Genomic DNA, 21769 nt, shown 5'->3' on the forward strand with positions numbered 1-21769 from the left:
GATGAAGAGAGGGTGCTTCTCTAAGTAAGTGAGCCTGAAGACAACAGTCCAAACCCAAGTTGTGTTCTAATTGCCTGCAAAATTAGTGTTTCGTCAAATAAGCTTATTATGATTTTTCAAAGAAATTTTACCCAAACTTTAATTTCCTATTTCTAATTGATAAAAATGGTCTTATGAACCTTTCTCTCAATAGGATTGTACTGTGTTCTCTCCTAGCACCAAAAAAAGGGGGAAAATATCTCCAGTTGTACCTCAATATGCTCTAGAGGCAAAAGCAGAAAACCTGCAATTCTGAGCTGGCAATGTAAGAAATTGCATATCTACCCTATAAAAATACTGCTGCTTTTGGAGACACAGTGTGTTGAGCCTTTATGAAATATTTTTGCTGAAAATGATTGCAAAGTTGGACTATTCAATAAGACATGGAGTACTTGCAATGCAGTTTGAAAGTGCTGATAAACAGAGACTGCAGGTGGCAGGGCTAGCCAAGAACTGGGCAGGGCTAGCCCAGAACAGATACTGGGCTTTCCAAGAGGAAGGGTGTGTGGCTCTGGACAGAGTGTAGCTGGAGTAAGGAGCAGGAAACTTCATAGCAAACCAGGATCCAGCAGCTTTCAGCTAATTCTAATGCAGTGTTTTACACCAGAGGCAGTTTCAGTGTAATGATTTTTTCCTAATAACCTGAGGTTGCACAGCTGTTTTACCACAGCTGGGAAAGTGGAAGCTGAAATGCTTTTTGCACAGGGAAATAAGAAGGGGCAGAAGAAACTGTTGGTGAACTCCAGAAACAGAAGCTGAAATTCCACAAACATAAAAGAAATATTAAGCTTAGATACTAGACATTTAGGTAGATTGTCTGTGGGGAAGAGGGTGTAGGATCCATTTTTCTCTGAAATATTTTAATTCCAAAGAGATATTTTAGGAATGATCTCTTATCACTGAATGACCTGAGTAGCCAGAGTTGCAGCTAACTAGGAATGTAAGTAGCATGCTTAGATAATGAGTTGGTAGAGTTAGCAGCTCCATGCTGCAGCTGGGAGAAGTGAATGACTCCAGCAGTCAGAGACAAGAGAACTTTAAGTACCATTAACCTGCTAACTGTGAGACACAAGTTCAGTGAGTGAACAGACAGATAAAAACTGTTTCCTTGGCTACCCAGAAATCATGTGGAAACATCCATCATGCACCTTTCCCCTGCTTTCCTGAGTGATTAGACTGCTCTTCAGCTCTCCATCAATTCCTTTTCATTCCACTCATTCTCTGTTTGCCTCCCAGGTGCTTTATATTTCAAGTCATTTGAGTGTTGCAGGAAATCATCACTCCTTTTATTGGGAGCCTTTTCTTGAGTTTTGTTTCGCTTCCTCTGGTTTAGATTTTTATTGACACCAATCACTTCAGGCCGTGGGATGAGGAAGCAGCTGCTGGGGCTAATGTGGCATCACAGGCTCCAAACTCGAGGAGCATCAGCAGGGAACAAGAGCAGACACGGGTAAGAGGCAACAGAGCTGGTGACAAGGTCACCAGGGAAGGCAGTGTGGGTGGCAGGACACCTGTGTAACAGCTGTGCCACAGCTGCCAGAAGCAAGAGGCCCTTCAAAGGCTCAAGAACAGCATCATATTAACCTGGGAGAATGTTTCCATTATCAGTAGTTTTAGCTGGGTTGTAAATAAAAACAAGGATAAAGTAAGGTTTGAAAATTAAAAGTGGGAAGAGAACCATACATCCTGTGTTTTGACTCTTACCTCCTCAGTACATTGACAAGCTGAGTAAGCTGCTACTTCTTTTTCATGGTGCAGTTTACTGAGCTAAAATACATTGAAATGTGGACAGATAAATCTTTTGCTGACACATGAATGTGTTTAATGACCCTAAAGAATTCTTGAAGTGGGTGTACATAGAAGCACAATGAGTTAATTTTCCTTTAGCTAATTGCTGGTGGCCTCCAATCTCATTATTCTGTCTGAATTGATGGTTTAGGGACTGTTGCAGTCATTGTGAATGTGCCTGTTGTCCTGCCAGATACTGATTTCCTGCCTGTTAGTTTCTGACATGGTCACAAAACCATTTCAGCAGTCCCATTTCTCATCTGTGCAGGCTGCTTTTACAGTTGCACTACAGATATATAAATTTCTCTGTAGAAGACTCTTGAGATGAAGGATAGATTAATGTTTAACATATCAGAGTAGAAGCATGTTAATCTTGCTACAGTTGCAAGCTTGCTTGTGTGACCTTGAATTCTCCCCTTCTCCTCTAGAGTGAAATACGGGCATAACCTTCTGTGCTGACCTCTCTACTTCTTAACTGAGGTTTGCAGCTCATTTGAGATTTCCTTCTTTCTAAACATCGGGGTTTATTCTAAGTTTGGATTATTGTAAGCATTCACTAAAATAAGTGTGTGTGAGAGGCACCTACATGAGGGACTCATGCTAATAAGTAATTCTGCTGCAGGTAACTGCAATTTCTTCTTAATAACATCACCTTCAGCTGTTGTGCCTTAAAAATGAGATGTTTGTCTTCAAGAGTAACCCTCATCTTGCCTATTAAATGTCATTATCTCAGTCACAGGTTACAGGAATTCTGTGGCTGACCCAGTGCCTCACTAGATGTACAAATGTTCTGCTAGAAAAGGTAAACATCACTTTCTCATAAATGAGAGCATGCTTAGCACACAATGTCTGCACCTCTTGTGTGCATGTCCTTAGGTTATCCATGTTTATCTAGGATCTGAAAACTTTTCACTGGAAAGAACAGCAGCAGGCATTCTCAGAAGCCTGTGGAATCAAGCATTCACTGGGGTCTGTGTCTTTCCATGAATTCTTCTGATAAGTTGGAGGAAATAATGTTAGCATGTGCTCTGAAGGCTGTGCTTTTAGTAAGTGTACAAAGTTCATTCTCTCTGTGATGGACATATTTGTTAGAGTGATCAAGACTTTTTATGGTGCTTATTTGCTTTTCTCTGCAGTGAAAGTCAACAGAGGGACTTATATTCAGGTAGTGTGTAGTGTAAACACTGAATCTCTCCCATGCAGGCAGCACTGATCTAAGGTCTGCCTTCTGCTGGTGACAAGTGCTCTGAATTCCCCGTGCTCATAAGCATTTGTGTGGAATTTAGATCAGTTTAACATGGATTAGGAGATGCCACAGCCTGCAGCAGAAGAGCACTTTCAATTGAGTGCTGAGATGAGGTGCTGGGCAGGACTCACACATTGCTGGGTGATGCTTGTATCGTTTTCAGACATGTCTTGTTGCACAGAACAGCTGGGATGAGGGAGGAAGAGTGCTGGGTTTCTGGGTCCATGCTTTGCTTTCACACTGAGTACTTGTCCTGTGAACTTTGCCCAGCTCCAGAGGGATCTGTACGCTGCCTGGCTGAAAGTCAGCATGTATTTGTAGTAACCCTTCCTGAAGGAAGGCAGACCTGTCAGGGTGGAACTGACAGGTGTTACAAAGGCTTGGGCGTCACTGGGTAGAAAACATCAAGGCAGACCTCACCTGACAAATACTGTGGGACTGGTAAGTAAATAACATGATGCAACAGGGAAAGCATTGGGGTTTTCTTATAACTGACAGGTCTAAGGCACAGTCTTGAATGAAAGTTTGTAGCTCCAACTTTTCTGTTCTTGGTACAGCACCAGAAGAAATCCCATCTTCTGGGAAGCTTGGGATTCCTTCCCACTCTCTATGTCTCTGTGATCGCTAATGAGGAGGAAGAAAAAGATCTCAGGTCTCACATTCATTCTGGATTTCTGAAGCTAATTCCTGGCAGCCTCACAGATTTCCTGGGTGATCTGGGGAATATTGTTTTCTCTGACATTACCTAAGTTTCTTTAATAGCTCCTTGTTAACACAGGTTGTTTATTTAGACAGACTTTTTAGAAGTAGGATAGAATGGGTTTTCTGTGCAGGTCTCATCTCTAGTCTCCTTGTGCTGTGGTAATGAAATTATTACAGCAAATGAATCAGCTCACTCAGCATTGTGGAGTCAGGTTTCCTACAGCCCAGGGCAGTGCTTCACTGCAGGATAGTTTTCCACTGCCCCAGAGGCTGTTTAGTGGCATGTCTGCAAAGGGAGCTATAGAGATTGAGGCCAGTGATTTCCACATCATGGCTCAGTGCTGTGGAGCTCATCACTCCTGGGAGTGATTCCATAATTCTTTCCAGGGACTGTGGATGCCTTTATGGTTGTGGGGGAAAGGCAGTCTATGAGTTTCCAGTAAGGCCTTTGATCCAAACCAGAGAGTGATGAGGATCACTGGAGCAAGGTGTGTTTGGGGAGCAGAGCTTCATCTCTGTGTTTTGGAAGACGTGGTGGGGAATGGAAGAGTCCGTTTGTCCTTCCATTCTGAAGAAGCCAGGAGTGAGGGTGGGGGATATTAGAGAGGTCCAAGACTCTGCTCTGAAGAAGGAGCAAGGATGCCTGGTTTACATCCCACATCCTTGGAGTGCCCAAGTCCCTGGGCTACCGGTCCCTGTTCTCCATTGGAGAACAATTCCTTCTCCATCTCCTGTCCCTTTATGCATTTTCTCATGTCTATTTTTCACTCATGCTTGGTTGCAATCCTGAAGTGTTTTGCAATATCTCCCTGTTTATAATCTCTGCCAGTACTAAGTTTGTCTACAAACACTACTCTGACCTGGCCATTTAGATCCTGTACTTTGAAACAGCTCTTACAAAGGTGAGAATACAGCATGACTAAGGTTTTTCTGATAAGTTATTTTTTCACCAAAATTATGCATCATCAGAGAAATAAAACTGTACACAACTGCAGATTGAACAAATAGCTTTAAATCCTCCAGAATTAGTAAACAAAATCCTCCTAAATTTCAACACTTTCAGAAGTATCTAAAATTTTTAAACACCATGTTTTAAATAATTTTCTAATTTGATTATTCAGAAAGATTAAAAATACTTGAAGTTTTATAACCTTGTTTCAGGATTAATGAAATGTTTGGTATGATCCAAACATATTTTTAGTTTCCTGAGTCTGTTTGTGTCTTTTAGGTTTTGTTGTTGGAAATACAAGTGTTTTCATTTCAGCCTGACCTACACAACATCACTATTATTATTATTTTAATCTTTATTGTCTTCATTGTCTTCATTATATTTTTTATTAATGTTATTATTTATTTTATTGTTTATTGCCATAATATTATACTGTATATATTGTTATATTTTCATATTGATAATAAATATTTCATTTTATATAATATGTTATAATTGCTATTATATTGTATATATTATATTATATTATATTATATTCATTATATTAACAGCAGTAAAATCCACATTTGGTAATGATGCAAAAGAACAAATTAGATGCACTTCTGCAAAATTAGGATATTGCCCTAATTTTGAATATCTCTTCCAATTATGGAAAAGTTTGGGGGTTCAGGTTGTGCCTGTGTCTGGCACCTGCTTCCAAAGGGGGTCTGGTTTGCAAGTGTTTGTATAATTTAAGGTTAATTGGATGTGTGCACTGAGCTCAGGGACTGTGCCTCAGCAGAGCAAGGTCAAGCCCAAGCAACAAATATTTCGCTGCCTTATGTTGATCAAAGGGCTTCTGCTACCAGCAAGCTGCTGGCCAGTGCAGATCCCTGTTTGTGGCACAGGAAATTATGCAGCAGCTGAACTTTTAGATGGGTAAGATCACAAGGATCTGCCTCTTGGCTTTGGCCTTTGTGATGCACTTGATGGCCAGACCTTATAACAAGGTTAGTTATTCAAAAACCCCACAAGTTTTCTGCCCAGGAGGAATGAACATGAACCTAAAAGAAGGACCACAAACCTGCCTTTACCTAATCAAGCACTCTTTTCAGGGAAAAATAACATTATAATGTAACTACAAATATCAAAATATTGTAAAAAGACAATCCCTGATGCCCAAATGCTCACAGAGGAGAGATGCCATCCAAAAAATCTCATACAAAGTGCTGATGAAAATGTAAGAGGGAGAAAAGCACTCTCTGATTAACTTTTGTTTGGTCGGGTTTTTTTTAATATGTTTTACCCATCACTACTGTGAGACACACACTTGCAAAAATTAGGCAGTGGAAACAAAGAATGCCAACTCAGCACTGTCTTACATAGCAGACTGGTATTTAACCACCCAAAAAAGAATAAATTACTGTAGCTACAATCAGAAATAGATACATAGAGGAAACCAAAACAAACAAGGACTACCAGGGAACAAAGGAATGGTAAAACAAGCATTCTTTAGTGCCCCAACATCAGTCATTCTCTGCAGAGCCACCAGGGTGAGGGAGTGGAAATTGATACTCACAGAACTTCACCAGGAGGTATTTGCTTTCCTTCAGTGCTCTGTCAAAGTTGTTCTTTTTTAGCAAGAGGACATGGTTCTCCTTCTTTATTTTGGGGAGCTTGGTTTTCTTTAGCTTTGCTTCATTTGGGCTTATGCTGTCTGCTGCCAGGAAGACCATGAGAAACAACAATAGAAGAAGGGAAAATGGATGTGTCTTCATCTTGTCCTGCCTTTATCCAGATACTGAGAAAGAACGAAGCAAAGGAGCATTCAGCAATAGGGTTTGCTGCTCAAATGTCTGCAGCTGTATCAGCCAAACCAAGAGGCTGATAAGGTTGATAAGTCTACCACCAGTGGAGCCAACTGCACCTTTCCATGGGAAGATTAAATTAGTTAAGTACTTCCCCATCTTTAGTAGTGGAGAAGGTGAGAGAGCACAGGAGGAAACACCTGCCTACAGAAGCACCAGTGGATTCCAAGTGTGCTGGTGTAATTAGACACCCTTCTCTTGTCAGGGCTGCAGACAAAGCAGCAGGTCAGGTACCTGGCACAGTATTTGAGGACTGCTTCTCTGCCTAATTTTTGCTTGTCTCTTGCACTTATGGATATACAAATTGTGGATCTGAGAGTGAAGTCGGGGGAAAAGTGTCACTTCTTTCCATAGGTAATTTTAATGTCTGTAACTCTTCAATGTCTTGTCTGTGAAGCTTTCCTCTGTACTAAAGTGCCAAGTTGTAGCTCAAGTAAGATACTACTTCATGGGTTAAACCAGAAGATTTTGCCATTGGTTTTCAGTAGGAACAGTTTTCTGTGCAATAAATGGAAGGGGCTAAATGTACCAATTCATCCTTAGGAGAGCTATCAGCTATGCACATGAACTATGAGACCTCCCTAGACAGTCCTTCCAGAACATTTTAAAAAATATCTTGCATAAATATTGAGATTCTGGAATTCCTTCAATTTACTAAGGAATTATTAGTTCTATAAATACCTGCCAGCCTGTAGTTGTAGCAGAAACATCTTTGACCCTTAAACTCTGATGAAATTTGGGAACTTTACCCCCAAAGCTGTAGCTGGTAGAGGAGACCAGGTATTCTAGTGTTGTTTCAGTGGCACAAAGGACAGAGCTGACTTGACAACAGGTGGGTCTGGATTAGTAGAATCAAGAAGAAATTCCTTCTGTAATGACTCTTCTTCTTGAGGAGTAGCAAGTGATTCTTTGCACCTCGTGCCTTTAGCAGACTTTTTATCCAGGAGGGCACCACTAAAAAGAAGGAATGTTCATAATGGCGGTTGATGTGGTAGCCTTCATTTTCAGTGGGTGAAGGATCTTGGGGGTCATATTGCTGTAATTTATTCTGTTTTCATGCAGGCTGTGAGTGGGGCTGGGTTTCCAGCAAACTCTATTCTATCGGTCTCAAAAGCTTTGCATTGTAATGCACCTTGAGATGTGTTCCTGTTAGTACTTGTAGAGCGTGCCTAATGAAATCAGGAGCTGTGTATTCAGGCTGCTTGCAAGATAAGATCACTCATAAATACAGATTCAGCAATCAGGTACTAAAGGAGAAAAAGAAGTAGAAAGATAAGAGTCTCCCATTTGACTTTGTGGTCTCTTTCTCTTCATAACAGCTCCTTTTCAAAGATGTCTTTCAAGCAACATACTAGTAAGGTTATAAAGCATCTCTCAGAATTGCAGGTTAAAACTAACAAGGCCTGTTTGATCTGGGCAGTCAGTGTTTAGGCTCAGAACACAGCCTAAGGCTCCCAGAAGAAAGGTAGGATGACAAAACCATTTGCTGAGAGAGCTGGTTTTCCCCTGTCTGGCACTAAAACAAATAGCCATCAACTTAAATCCCTCCTGGAAACCTCCTACCAGGAAATAGGCTCCATCATGGAGAGGGTTTCTAACCTCTGTGTCCTGAAAGGAAACTGCAGAAAAAGGAAGATCATCCAACAGTCCATTCTGCCAGGAAGGATTTGCAATGAGGAAAAGAGTGAAATTTAGTGGAACTGAACTGGTGGAGAAAAATGTTTTCTTTTAGACATAGAGCAGGTACGGTCACATTCTGTGCACTTCTTCATCAGTGTTAGCTAGCTTTGGCTTTTTGTGCTTTGTAATTTGAGAGCTGTGGAAAATCTGCCCTCTGCACAAGTCAGACTCCAGTCAGCAGGAAACACTGGATTCAGGATCAATCATATTCTAGAGCCTTCTGCTTAGTTACCACTCACACCCTACCAAATATGTGGTCAAGAGCCATTGAGATGTGCCTCACATGTGCAATTTCTGTCTCAATTTCTCAGGTTTGCCTCACAAATACAGTGATTTCCAAGTGATCCCAGTTACTGTTATTTATTGGCACTGAAGACTGGAAGCTCTCAATACACCTACGCTTGCAATAAATAATGCAGAGGTGAAAGTAACTGCATAGAATCCCTGGGAGACAGGTATGTACTGTTGGCTGTTAAATAAGGACAACATCATGGCACAAAAAAGTTTAAGTGCAAAGCTGATTTCATTGAATTGGGGAAAAATTCCCTTAGATATATGGATACATCCTTAAGGACTTCATGACACTCAAAACAAGTTTATCTGATGATTCAGCACCTGTGAGTGAAAACCCAGTTTTCTTGACTTTCAGGGTTGGGCTTTAAATACCTGTGGCATTATCCATTCTCTCTCTTCCACATGTACCTGTATGTTGTGTAGGAAAGACTCGGATAAACTGGAAATGTTGGCACTTCCTTTGCAAGTTTATCTTACAACATCTTGGGTATCTTTTCCCAAGCTGCACACTTCAGCTGAAGTGCAAAGCAAATGCAAGTCTTTGGCACTTCACCTTTGCTCACCTACTGTCTATTTTGTGTTTATCTCATGCCCTCAAAGAAAATAGAACTCATAAGAAAATAAATCAGAGATTCATCAGTTTTATCGGTGCATAAATTCAGTGTGACTCGCCATCTAGTGCAGGTTTAAGGCATAACATAATTACAGAGACAGTCTTAAGTCAAGGTGATAGTCTCCTAAAACACTTCAAAAGTAGTGGTGTGTTATTTCTGTAAGCAGGCAAAGTAACATAAAATTTACAGGAATACAGACATAGATATTGAGAAAAGGACTGGCAAGAGAAATTTTAGAGATGAAATATGAGAGTCATTCATCAGCTGACAAAGTAGAGGACAAATATTCTAATGAAAAGCAATGCACAATCCCTTTACAAGAAAAGGAGGAACATAAAATAATAGGGAAAACACAGATGTGTTCAAATAACCTATTTATTCCAGCTGGTCTGCATTAATTCATCCAGCATCAGAAACTAGACAGCATCCAATAACTGGATTGGCTTAAATGTATTTTCTTTCCTTCCAGGTGACTGATTCCTTAGGTGTACACCTGATTCCTTCCCCTCACCGTCTGATAAAACATCATTTATCATGAGAGCATTTATTAAATCCTGGATTCCTCAGTGTTTGTGGATTCTCAGGTCACCTTCCAGAACATTCCATGGAAACAACAGGCTTCTTATATCTCAGATTATTTCCCATTATGAATCTATAAACCAGGGTAAAAAGGAACTGCCAGAATATTTCAACTTTGCAAGTGATGTCTTAGATGAGTGGGCACGACTGGAAAAGGTAGTATGTGTCTTTTCTTTTATAGACATTGAATTGTAATTTAACCCCAGCTGTCAACTAAGAACCACAGAGCCCCTGGATCTCACACACATAGATACACAGACTTCCAGTGGGATGGGGAGGAGAATCAGGAGGAAAAAAAAGGTAAAACACATGGGTTGAAGAAAGAACAGTTTAAGAATTTTGAAATAATTTGAAACAAATATAGTAATAAGTAAAATATAATATATATAGTATGTATATATATATATATATATATAATATATAGTAATAAGAAGAATATTAATAATAATTATCACTATTGTAGAAGTATTAGTAGAAATAGTAGTGGTGAAAAGGGAGATAAAAAAAAGAGGGAGGAACAAAGAAGACCAAAGAAGACCCAGAAAGGATGAATGATGCACAACACAATTGCCCACTGATCAACACTTGGCCTGTTCCCAAACAGTGATTGGCACCCCTTGACCAATTTCCCACCAGGGTATAAACTGAGCAGGACCTCCTGTGTTTGGAATATCCCTTTGGGCAGTTCAGGTCAGCTGTGCTGTCTGTGATCTCCCCCAGCTTTTCATGCACCAGCTTGTTGGCAGAGTGTGAAAAACTGGGAAGTCCTTGACTTAGTTGTTGCTAAGCAGTGCTTACATTATCCCAGTCAAAACCAGGACATGGTGGAACAAATCTCAAATGCTACAATTTTATTAATGGGTACTGGATAGTACTGTCACCATTGTATTTTGTTTGTCAGAAAGATGGGTATCACTCCAAGAGAGTAGTTGCCAAGGATGATTTATATTGAAGTGAGACCTTTTAAAGTTTTTCTTATTTTAATATCTTCTCATGTGTTGTAGGATGGAAGAAAACCAGCAAATCCAGCTTTTTGGTGGGTCAATGATGAGGGAGAGGAGGTGAAGTGGAGCTTTGAGGAGCTGGGCTCTCTGTCCAGGAAGGCAGCCAATGTCCTTTCTGAGGCCTGTGGTTTGCAGAGAGGAGACAGAGTTGTGGCAGTTCTGCCTCGTGTTCCTGAGTGGTGGCTCCTGAATGTGGCCTGCATGCGAGCAGGTGAGTGACTCACTGACTTGGTGGGTGCAGACAGAAAGCAAATAGAGCCTACAAGCCATGTGTTAGACTGGGGTGAAGAAAATGCAAGCAGGAATATTCTGTTGTGACCTCTACAAGTGATCTTTTGCCTAGAAGGAGAACTGGCAGCCCCGACACAGGAAGCACAGGGCCAGACATGGTCCAGTCAAACAGCATCCTCAGGTGAAGCCAGTGAGGGCTGAATGGCTGCAACCTAAGGCCAGACTTGACCACATACATTGGAAGGGAGCTGAATTTATAATGGAAGGACTTATATAATTAGTGCCATTAATAATTCAATATATCTATTTTGCTCTGCTTTTAAACTGATAAACATCCATGATGGATAAAGTCAGCATCAACAGAGAGACATAATCAAGTATTTTGGGGAAATGCTGAGTTTTCTCCATTGCTTCTTGCTTTCTTCCAGGAATTGTCCTTATTCCAGGAACATCTCAGTTAACAGCCAAAGACATCTCATACCGACTCCAGGCTTCAAAGGCCAAGTGCATCGTTACCAATGACACTCTGGCACCTGCAGTGGAATCTGTCCTGCCTGGCAGCCAGTTCCTGAAAAGTAAACTCATTGTAGGCCAAGGGAGCAGGGCTGGGTGGCTGAACCTCAAAGAACTCCTTGCGTGAGTATCCAGCTCTTTTCTTTCCAGTTCTTTCAGGTGAAGGGGGCTGTATCAGTCAGGTGACATTGCTGAGTTGTGGGGGTAATTTGCAGAATACAAATGAGTTACATTTTTGCATCCCTCTGTCAGCTCCCTGTTTTGTGATTACACTGGTTGAGGTTCATCCAATCCAGGTTTTGGGTACTTAGTTCATGTCCTTCAGCTTTGCTTAGCAGCCTGCCAGTTTTTAGAAGCTCTCTGCTTCTACTGTGATCATCAGACAAGCACACAGGGTTCTAAACAATTGTTATGAGCTTGTCTGCTGGAGCCCATTCTAATCTCTCTTGATTAAATGGGAAAATACCCATTCCAGCTCTTGGTGCTCAGTTCTTTCTTCCCTCTACTGCCCTGGTAGCTCAGAGGACCTGAATTGTCCATCGGTCTCTTGAACATAAATGATATACTATTAGTAATAAGACCAATGTCCTTGGCACAATAACCTCAGTTATCGATTTCAAGTTGGGCGTTGTTTTTTGCTTGTGTGAGGCAGACACTGATTCCTGGCTGCTGTTCCATAACCAGCATCTGGGGTGCCCTTGCTAAAACAGTTGCAGACAAAGTCACTGAAATATTCTGTAGATGCTCATATCTTAAAAGTTATGGCATACAGGGCATACTTGTTACAAGCAAAATGTGTTCTCTAAGTGTTCTTACCTGTGTTACCACGTATTTAGTGAGATCATTCACTTTGGGGCAATTTTCCTATTGAACCCCTAAACAATAAAAATGCTGTTGCCCTGGTGGAAAACTGCATGTAGTGACTGGAATACATCATTTCTTCTGAAGGGTTGCATCTGCTGACCATAAATGTGTCAAGACGAGGAGTCAAGATCCAATGCTGATCTATTTTACCAGCGGAACTACGGGCTTCCCAAAAATGGTGCTGCATTCCCACAGCAGTTACGGCATTGGATTTGCAATCAGTGGCAGGTATTACCTTGCGGTTTCTCTCAGGGTCCTGATTAAGTGCTGTGATCAGCATTAAACTGAACATGAGACCATAACATTGCAGTAAATGCAGGCATTTCATGACTGTAGGATCTTGCATCTTCCTCATCTTGAAAGTTAAAGGATACCTTTCCCAAAGCATTCCGAGTTGGAAGCTGGTGATCCAGGGTCCAGAGAAGTAACTTGTTTAGTTGCCTGGAGAAATGAGCTGTGACTTAGCTGATGTCTCAACTGCACCAGGTAGGGAAAGCCTATTTCAGATTATGTGTTTGGGTTCTGCTCTAGATCCAGATTCTGCAACTCAAGACAAAGAAGTTTTGCACTGCTCACACGAAAAATAAATGCTTGAAATATTAAGCAGGAGGGAAGGAAGGGAAATCAGAAAATATTTAAGACTCTTCAACTCTCTCAAACTTTCTACAGAGCCCCACTTGCTGATACCACATCTTCTAATGGAAGCCTCCTGCTGTGACCTGGGCCTGAGTCTCTCCCAATCTCTGCAGCATTTCTTTCATCTCTGCTTTTTCATCAGGTATTGGTTGAACTTGACTCCTTCAGATATAATGTGGAATACCTCTGATACTGGCTGGGTAAAAGCAGCTTGGAGCAGTGTTTTTTCACCATGGATCTGTGGATCCTGTGTCTTTGTACACAATATGCCACAGTTTAAACCAGAAGTTATTGCAGAGGTAAGCTTAACATTTTACACTGTAATATTTATTTCCATTTCTCAAAAGTGAAGGAAGCAAACTGGGCTCCAGTCCATGGGTGCCATTGCTTAGTAGCAGCAGGCATAGTACTTCCCACATCCCAAGGAATTATCCCTACATTTGGTGCCCATTAAGCTCAAGGGACAAGTGTTTTCCCTCCTGGTTAGGCCATATGTCATGGTTTGAGTGTAGAGGACAATTGGATAAGGATGCAGGATATAAAGGTCTTGGGATCACTGCTGTGTTGTCCAAAATTGAACCTAAAGCTTACTTCAGGTATGAACTTCCATCTGCTTTGGGGTTAGGCTGAGTATGGGCCAGTATTCAGAATACAGCATAAACCTGAATTAAGGCTGTTTTCCTGAATTTTCAGTGAGTTGCCAGAGTGCCTATTCTTCCCTTAAGGCACTTTAAACCAATCAGTTGATTGATTCCCCTCAACATTGGCCTCTTTTGTTAATCACCTGCACATTCACAAGGTCAGACCCAGCATTACACTTTCTTTTCAGCACAATAACTTCCTGTTTTTCTAGACTCTCTCAAGATATCCCATCACCACCTTCTGCACAGCTCCCACCGCCTTCCTCATGCTGGTCCAACATGATGTGAGCAGGTACAGCAGGGAGGGGAGGGAGGCTGGGGTATAATGCTGGGACAGCTCTGCATGGTTAGTTCCTTAGCTTCCTTAATTCTCTTTTTCAGTTCAAGGAAACCTATTTAGCAAAGCTTGCTCTCAGTAAAGAAGGCTCTCCGTTTTCAAATGTGAGAAGAATTAGCCACACCGTAGGCTACTTGGGCATCAGGACTGGGTCTTTGAATAGACAGCACAGAGGAAACAAGGGAGATTTTTTTAAGCTGTCACTTCCTCTGAACTTAGGCTTCACAGTTCAATTTAAGTCAATGTTTTAGGCAGCATTGGATCAGGATGTTACTGGAGTATAGTGGAGTTGTTCTCACATGCTTGAGAATGAAGGGAGCAGTTAGAGGAGTTCCACATCCTGAGAGTTATTTGGCAGCTGTTCTTGCTGGTTTGTTACTCTATAAAATACCCAGCTTGTGAGAAGTGGTTTGCAAGGAGTTTTCACATCTTTGGTAAAGTACTCATTCTTGTCACATAGGTCTTTCATCCTGCCAAAAGCCAACCCAGCTTTCGCAGAGCTCAGCCTCTGTGTATCTATTCATCCTTCCTTTTGCTCTAGAAAATTCTCTGTGTTATATCTGATCTTAGATGTTGGCACATAACTCAGCTTTCCACACACATCTGATGTGCCTGTTCAGATTCCTCCTTTTATGTCAACTCTCCCAAGGAAACACTTTCGTTCATGTGTTTTCCAGCAAAAAAGCCTATTTCTATTGACACAGAGATAAACCACATCATCTTCAGTGGCAACTCAAGCAGTCTAGGATTCTAGTTGAGGTGTGCACAACAGGATGATGATTGTCATTTCCAAAGGAGCTTTTGAAGTTTTAGGTGTCCTTCCTCGGAAAGCTGAGGGAAGCTGTTTGGTTAAGTCTATTTACTGTTCTTCCCAAGAGTTAAGAAAATAATTTCATTTGCTCTTCCTCTCAAGCTACAAGTTCCCAAGTCTCAAGCACTGTGTAACTGGAGGGGAAGCACTCAATCCTGAAGTGTTGGCGAAGTGGAAAATCCAGACAGGGCTGGATATCCATGAAGGTTATGGCCAGACTGAAACAGTACGTTTGCAATAAATGTAATTACTGGTAGTAAAACCCTTCACCATCTTTACTTCAAAAGCAAAGCTAAAATAGATTATTTACTCTGGTGTCCTATCCATCTCACATCCCAGACTGTGATGTTCTCAAAAAATCACAGTGCTTTGGTCCTGATTCAGCCCTTGTCACAACAAAGTCATGGAAAGATGCCTAATGCAAACAATAATAAAATTTACAAGATGTTGCAACAATTTCAAAAAACCTTTTAAAAAATCTTTTCTGTAGGTGGCAATCTGTGCCAATATGAAAGGAATGAAAATTAAACCTGGCTCTTTGGGAAAAGCTGTTCCCCCTTATGATGTGCAGGTATGTGGCAGTTGTGGGTAGAACAGTAAGGCAGTGCTGTCTGTGTCCCTTCTGTGCCCTGCACTGAGCTGCAGCAGACGTTCCTCTGAGCTGATCAAAGCACCCCTGCTGTGTCTGTCCTTTCTGCAGATTGTAGATGACCACGGGGCTGTTGTGCCTACAGGAGAAGAGGGCACCATTGCTGTCCGAGTGCAACCCACACGACCCTTCTGTCTGTTCTCCGAGTACTTGGTGAGCCTGACCTGCTGTGTCTGCTGGGAGACTCGGGAGAGACCCAGGGCAAGGTCTGCCAGGAGCAGAATTCCATGCAGGATCCTCAGAAAGTCTCACTGGGTTACTTGAGAACTTTGAGCCTGATCAGTGCATAGTTTCAGGATCAAACTGACTGACAGAGTGTAGCTTCAAAATGCAACCTGAACCAGGGGATACCTTGTTCCTGATATGTGCCATGCGTTTCATGTTCAGAGCATCACTCTCTTCTCTCTATTCCATTCCTATCTTTGTTTAAACGTTACTGAAGCAAGCCCATAAATTCTACTCCAATACATCAGAAGGGCAGGGAGGCTTTCCAAGGGACAGGTATTTTATTCCCTCATACCACTATCAGAGGTACCCCCATTCCAGCAGGCACTGCAATCAGAGAAACCTTTGTACAAATGCCTGTCACACACAACATGTGCACAAGATCAACAGCACAAACACAAGATACAGCAGAAAGCCCTCACATGGTTATGATCATATGGCTCTGAGGTAGTGACACCTCAGTGAAAATATAAAGCAGTATTGTACACACCCATTTTGAGTACAATATTAACATCACTGCTAAGGAAATGCATTACAATTCACTAATAATCAGATACCTTTTCTGAAATGTTTGATTGTTGCCAGGATAATCCTGAGAAAACTGCTGCCACTGTGCGTGGAGATTTTTATGTCACCGGGGACAGAGGCGTTATGGATGAAGAGGGATATGTCTGGTTTGTTGGAAGAGCTGATGATATCATTAACTCTGCTGGGTAAGGCATTTCCTTTTAGATTTGCCTCATGAAATGCAGCCTGGAAAGAGCAAAGGACTGGTCCTTGCTGCTGGGCTGAGCTCTCTTTGTGCTCCCCAGGTATCGCATTGGCCCATTTGAAGTGGAGAGTGCATTGGTTGAGCACCCAGCAGTCTCAGAGGTGGCTGTTGTCAGCAGTCCTGACCCAGAGCGAGGGGAGGTAAAACAAAATAGGAAAAAATGTAAAATAAATACCCTTTCTTCTAAGTATCAACTTCCTTATATGTACTAGGGTTCCTTGGAATTCAATATGTTGCATATTTTTGAAATCACGTGGGCATAAATATTTTTTAAATGCATATCTTGACAGATATCACAGTTTTAGAATTATTTCTTTGTGGGGTTTTATGTAGGGAAAAAAAATATTTTTCAGACTAATCATGTGATCTTTTTGTCTAAGCAATGAAACTTTGATTATTTCTCATTTACCCTTATGCATATGGTGGCAATCATATCCAGAGTGTTTAATTGTTGCTTTGTATTTTCCAGCTTTGCAACATTTCTTTGAGCAACTGGGATGATATTTTAATCTCTCTTTATTTTCTGTACTAAAACTTTTTGAAAGTTTAATGATGTATAAAGTTAAGAAAACAAGGGGAAATAGGAATACATTCTCTGCTGCAGAAGGGATCCTTCATAGCGCAGCAGTTGATAGCAAACAGCTAATGAAAAGGGAAATTAAAGAAAAACCTCACATTTTGGCCTTCTGAATTTTGTCACTCACTTTTCACAACAAATGTATTCCCTTATTGCCACCTCTGGAAGTTAATGGAACCCCTTCATTTTTGTGGCACAGGTGGTCAAAGCCTTCATTGTTTTAGCTCCTGCTTTTGTATCACATGATCCAGAAAAATTAATTCATGAGCTTCAACAACACGTCAAGAAGGTGACTGCACCATACAAGTATCCAAGGAAGGTAAGTGCAGCCCAAAAAGACAGGTTCTCTCATTGTGCCAGAAACGGAGCAATTTTTGTCCTGCCTCAGCTCTTTTTCAACAGCTTTCTGACAAACACTCCAACCAGAGTTAGACAAAATAAAAGTCGATGACAGGGTCTGAGCCTTGGGTCGGCTGTGTGTGCTAGAATGGACCCAGAGGGAGGCAATGGTTGTGAAATTTTACTTTATGAGGGCCCAGTCTTTCTTCATGGAATCCTGGAGTTTTCACTGCACCTCAAATGGGCAAGACATTCCATTCTAACCAGCTCTACCTTGAGCTCTCCTCTGACAGACAGCTAAATCAAAACAAAAGTTCCTGCTAGCATCAGTAGCTTGGAATCCATGTCTTCTCACTAGGAATGACACCAGTAACTCCCTGTCCTGAAAGCTGAAGCACTCAGCTCCTAGAGATTGTGGTATGTCTCCCTGCAAGTACTGTCTGTGCAGTAGCTACAAGGTGTAGGAAAGAATTTTATCATTCCAGCCCTGGTTGTGCAGCTTCCCATCGTTTATCTCCAGCTATCCTATGCTAAAAATATTTTCACAATCTTTTGTTGCACCTGGAAATTACTCACAAGTTATTTGGCTACAGGGAGCATTTTTGCCTTTCAGGTGGAGTTTGTTCAGGGTCTGCCAAAGACAGCTACTGGAAAAATCCAGAGAAAGGTTCTAAAGAACAAAGAGTGGGCAAACCTATAAAAAGAGCAAGAGTGATCTGGAAAATGGGAAAAGAAGTTGTCCATCATGTGTACCATCTATAACACAAGACACAGAGCAGGTTGTATTGACCCAGAGCAGAATGAGAACATCAGGAAAAACAAACTATGGAAGAAAAAGGAGAAAACATCCTTGAGGATATATGATATTGGAACCACTTTTGCCATCACCTACAAATGTTCAGAAGGAAGGAAGTGCAAGTAATTCAAAGTGTGGAATAGGAGAGAGAAAGACTCAAGTGCATACACAGGTCTAATTTTTTTTACTGCAATTTGTATAAACATCTTCATTTAAAAAATGGGTGAAACTACAAGGCTTTGAAAGTTACAAATAAATGAGAAATTAATAAGAAGATATGTTTGTCCTGAGGTGGGTATCAGCAATTAATCAACATCTAAAACCTACCACTGTAACATTCTCAAATTCTTTCAGAGTGGAAAGAAAAAAAATTTCTTTTTAAGGTTCTCTTCATCATGATGAATTTATGATGTACTTAAATGGTTAAACTGGAGGAAAAAGTGCTTTAGGTTAAGGTGCAAATTATGCACAATTAACAATGGTGTAAATGATTACAAGAAAAAAAGTTACTCCACAGAAAGAATTCTGCTGCTTGGTCTGTTTTGTGCCACATTCTGTTCTCATTACTCCAGAAGAAGTGAGCAATAAAGTCAGAAGAGTTTCACTCCAAAACCTTTATGAAGGAGTTTCCAGGTTTCACATCTCCAGGGAACAGCTGATCCTTACAGTGCCTCATATGGGAAACATGTCCTAACAGGTGAGTGAAATGAATGAAGAGGATCTCCCCCAGCAGCTCCTGATCTCTCCTGTCCACAGCAGACAGGTGAGGAAAATGTTATTTATCTGAACTCGTGCTGATGATCACTGAGCACAGCAAATGGTAATAAACAAGGAATAATCATTTTTGATTCTCACTTCTCATTCTGAGAAGTTTGCCATTACTGGGTCTTTTCCTCAGTTTTCTGTCTTCATTTTCACCTCAACATTTGCAGGTAAGAAAGTGCTAAGAACTTGAAGGTTCACACAGTCTTCTTGGCAGACATTGTTGTAGAGCACTCGGGAATCCCAAACTCTAAATGTGTTTCATCTTATTAGTCTTGAATATAATTTCCCTATGTATTTCTAAATATTATGTCCCCTCTCTTTCTCTCATAGGCTATTATGTAGATTTTGTCATTGTAATGCTCTGAAATATGCAAGTTATAGCTAAATGAGAGAATTAGAGCAGACTAAGAAAGGAGAAACGTCTTCCTAAGTGATTAAGGATTGTTTACAACTTGTCAGTGTTTCTCTGCCACAATGTCCAAGGATTATGGAGAACATCATGAATTTCTGTTGCTTTTGACAAAATATCTCTCTGGGGGAAAAATCTGCATCCAGATCGTTTATGCTGGCAGACATCACTGAAAAGATTATGTTGTGTTAAGCTCTGGGTATTTAAACTCATTTGCCTGATAGGCAGATTAAATATTACTGTATAAGGTTCTACTAAAGAATAAGGCAATAGTTCCAATGTTAAATAAGTAACTTTTCTTGAGGAGTAAAATTTGACCAATGCTGAGATCCGTGCATCAAATATGTGAGAATAAACAGTTACAATTGAAGACATGCGACAAAGGGTACAAGACATAGGCAGGCCCATGATCGGTTTTTATTTCTTGTGGGATGCCTAGAGTTAAAAGTGCTTGTAGGAAATATTTAATAACATCATTTGCTGTTTCACCTATGTGAGCAGAGGCAAAGATTGCTCCTGAGAAAGTGTCTCTGGAAACATGTATACATTTAAAGTGACCAAAAGACGCATAATGGGTAGCATTGCTCTGCCAAATTTGTAAACTGTGAAGCCCTCTAGGATTTACTCCTGCCTCAACAGACAGCAGAGAATATTTCTGGCAGTCAGGGCATGTAGTGACAATGCATGTTTGTTTATTACCTTCTGTTAGGAATCTTGGCAAAGAAGAATGAGAACGTATATGCATGACAAAACAGGGATGCTGTTTCTGTGAAAGAATAAAAATTAAAGTTTTAAGCAAGGAGTATAACTGATCATTAGCAACTGTCTCTAGGAAGGAATTTTCAGCTCTCTCAACGATACCTGTAAAATAAGCAGAATCAGTTACCAAATTAAAAAGGAATGTAACAAAACAAACAGCAGGACTAAATCTTCATTAATGATCTTTAGCTAAGGCTTAACCCAATTAATATTTGGTAACCGTCTGAGGGACAATTTTAAGTCCCAAATTTTGCTATATCTTTTCCTCTGTGATGGGGAAAGGGGCAGGGGTTGAGATTTGCACTGCCTCCTGTGTCTGGGACAGGTTCCACCCTCAAGTTCTCTCCCCATGGTTAGAGGGGTTAAAAGCAGTCTCAGTTTGGGAAGGGATCCTGCATGGTGCAGTGGCCCTGGACCCTCTGGATTCCTGCCACACCAGCAAGGCCGGGGAGGGGCCGAGCGCTGGGAGTCGTTGCTCTTTGGCTTAGAGCTTTTTGAGAATCACACAGAAAGCAGGCAACAGACGTGCTGCGAGAGGGTCCCCCTTGGTAGCTAGGTCATAAAGCGTGACATCCACAAAATCCCAAAATCCCGCAGAGAAAATTCCACAGTCTATGCCATTTTCTGCAGCGCTGTGTGAGGCCGAGCTGGCAGCAGGCGGGCCTGTCCCACGGGCTGCAGCTGGCGAGGCAGAAGTGGCTGGGCTGAGGCAGCGCCCGGTGGGCGGGCAAGTGTGGGGCCCTGGCAGCGGCAGAGCCTGGCACGGCACTACTGGCTGCAGTCGCTGGAAAGTTCCAAAACACTCATTTTAGGAGGTTTTTTACCTCGCGATTTTGGGTCCTTCTTCTGTGGACTGCTAAGAAAAATTTAAAGCTATCTATGTCCCTGTCTAGTCTTGACAGTCTTATTCCCATAATAATTGGGATTAGGTGGGGTGTGCCCACCTGACTGGGGTAGGAACAGCAGGAATAAGTCTCTATTCTCCACTTACCTGCTTTTTCGGGCAGGCATCCTAAAGATCTGAGCCAACTCCGAGGGTTCTTGTAACCATGTCAGGCCCAATTTAATCCACAGCAGAGAAAAAAAAGGTCCAATTGATTGGCCAAAACCCAGCCAAATAGAACCAAAGAAGATCCCTCAATATGAGGTCCCTGTTTGGGCGCCAGTTATTGCAGTCTTCACTTTCTGTGACCCTTAGTTCAGCTTGGTTGGGGTAACTGGCAAAATAAGGGATGGGAATGATGGTTTTGCCTGAAAAATAAATCCTTTAATAGCAAAGTAACAGACGTAGAAACCACAGAGTCTGGGGGCAAGATCCAAGGATGGAGGGGGCATGGCGAACACCACAAGGTATAGGGGTCTTCTGAGGGCAAGGATCCAATCAGGAAGGCGAAATCTGAATATGACCTTATTTGTAAAAGGTACCAAACCAGCTGAGAAGATGAACCAGAAACCTGACCAAATATAGGATAGTTCTATTAACATATTGACTCCCATGACCCCACTCTTCTTGTAATGACCTGGCTACGTGTCCTTTTTTCAGTGTCCTGTTTCCCATGGCCTCAGATTGATGCCCCCTGCATATGCTGCTGAGGTTAAACCACCATTTATCCCAGCTGGATGGGATTCCACAGTTGTTTTTGTTGCAGGATTCATAGCAACAACTCTGCTAATTTCATTAACCTCATGATGACTGTGCTTAT

The 21769-nt window shown here is 41.5% G+C and overlaps 3 protein-coding genes across 7 annotated transcripts in view; 1 reads left to right on the forward strand and 2 right to left on the reverse strand.

Annotated features, from left to right (window-relative positions):
- PDILT (protein disulfide isomerase like, testis expressed) overlaps positions 1-6672 on the reverse strand; it is a 23580-nt gene extending 16908 nt beyond the window's left edge. Inside the window, exon 1 of the mRNA XM_068206898.1 lies at positions 6283-6672. Within this exon, the coding sequence (XP_068062999.1) occupies positions 6283-6481 (199 nt within the window). The 5' untranslated portion in view covers positions 6482-6672. The remainder of the gene's footprint in view (positions 1-6282) is intronic.
- THUMPD1 (THUMP domain containing 1) overlaps positions 1-21769 on the reverse strand; it is a 230899-nt gene that overhangs the window by 182369 nt on the left and 26761 nt on the right. The gene's annotated exons all lie outside the window — the stretch shown is intronic.
- On the forward strand, positions 3371-18407 carry LOC137483642 (acyl-coenzyme A synthetase ACSM3, mitochondrial-like). Of its 5 annotated transcripts, none has more exons than XM_068206894.1 (14): positions 3371-3514; positions 9629-9894; positions 10743-10953; positions 11402-11609; positions 12435-12578; positions 13129-13285; positions 13840-13919; positions 14878-15001; positions 15266-15346; positions 15476-15577; positions 16235-16362; positions 16462-16561; positions 17198-17317; positions 17951-18407. In XM_068206894.1, the coding sequence occupies exons 2-14, from the start codon at positions 9694-9696 to the stop codon at positions 18035-18037; spliced, it is 1743 nt and encodes a 580-aa protein (XP_068062995.1). In that variant the 5' UTR covers positions 3371-3514; positions 9629-9693; the 3' UTR covers positions 18038-18407. The 5 variants fall into 5 exon arrangements, 4 of the variants coding, with proteins under 4 accessions (XP_068062995.1, XP_068062994.1, XP_068062998.1 ...); XM_068206893.1 differs by lacking the exon at positions 3371-3514 and adding an exon at positions 7257-7403; XM_068206895.1 differs by lacking the exon at positions 3371-3514 and adding an exon at positions 8560-8706.

The sequence above is a fragment of the Anomalospiza imberbis genome, chromosome 16, assembly GCF_031753505.1.
Source record: "Anomalospiza imberbis isolate Cuckoo-Finch-1a 21T00152 chromosome 16, ASM3175350v1, whole genome shotgun sequence".
In the NCBI taxonomy this organism is placed as follows: Eukaryota; Metazoa; Chordata; class Aves; order Passeriformes; family Viduidae; genus Anomalospiza; species Anomalospiza imberbis.

Bases quoted from the DNA above. Each gene is read 5' to 3' on its own strand.
- LOC137483642 (XM_068206894.1), top strand. From the start codon at position 9,694: ATGAGAGCATTTATTAAATCCTGGATTCCTCAGTGTTTGTGGATTCTC. The intron at 15,002-15,265 runs GTACGTTTGCAA...TCTTTTCTGTAG, and splicing joins GTTATGGCCAGACTGAAACA to GTGGCAATCTGTGCCAATAT. The intron at 16,562-17,197 runs GTAAAACAAAAT...TTTGTGGCACAG, and splicing joins CTGACCCAGAGCGAGGGGAG to GTGGTCAAAGCCTTCATTGT.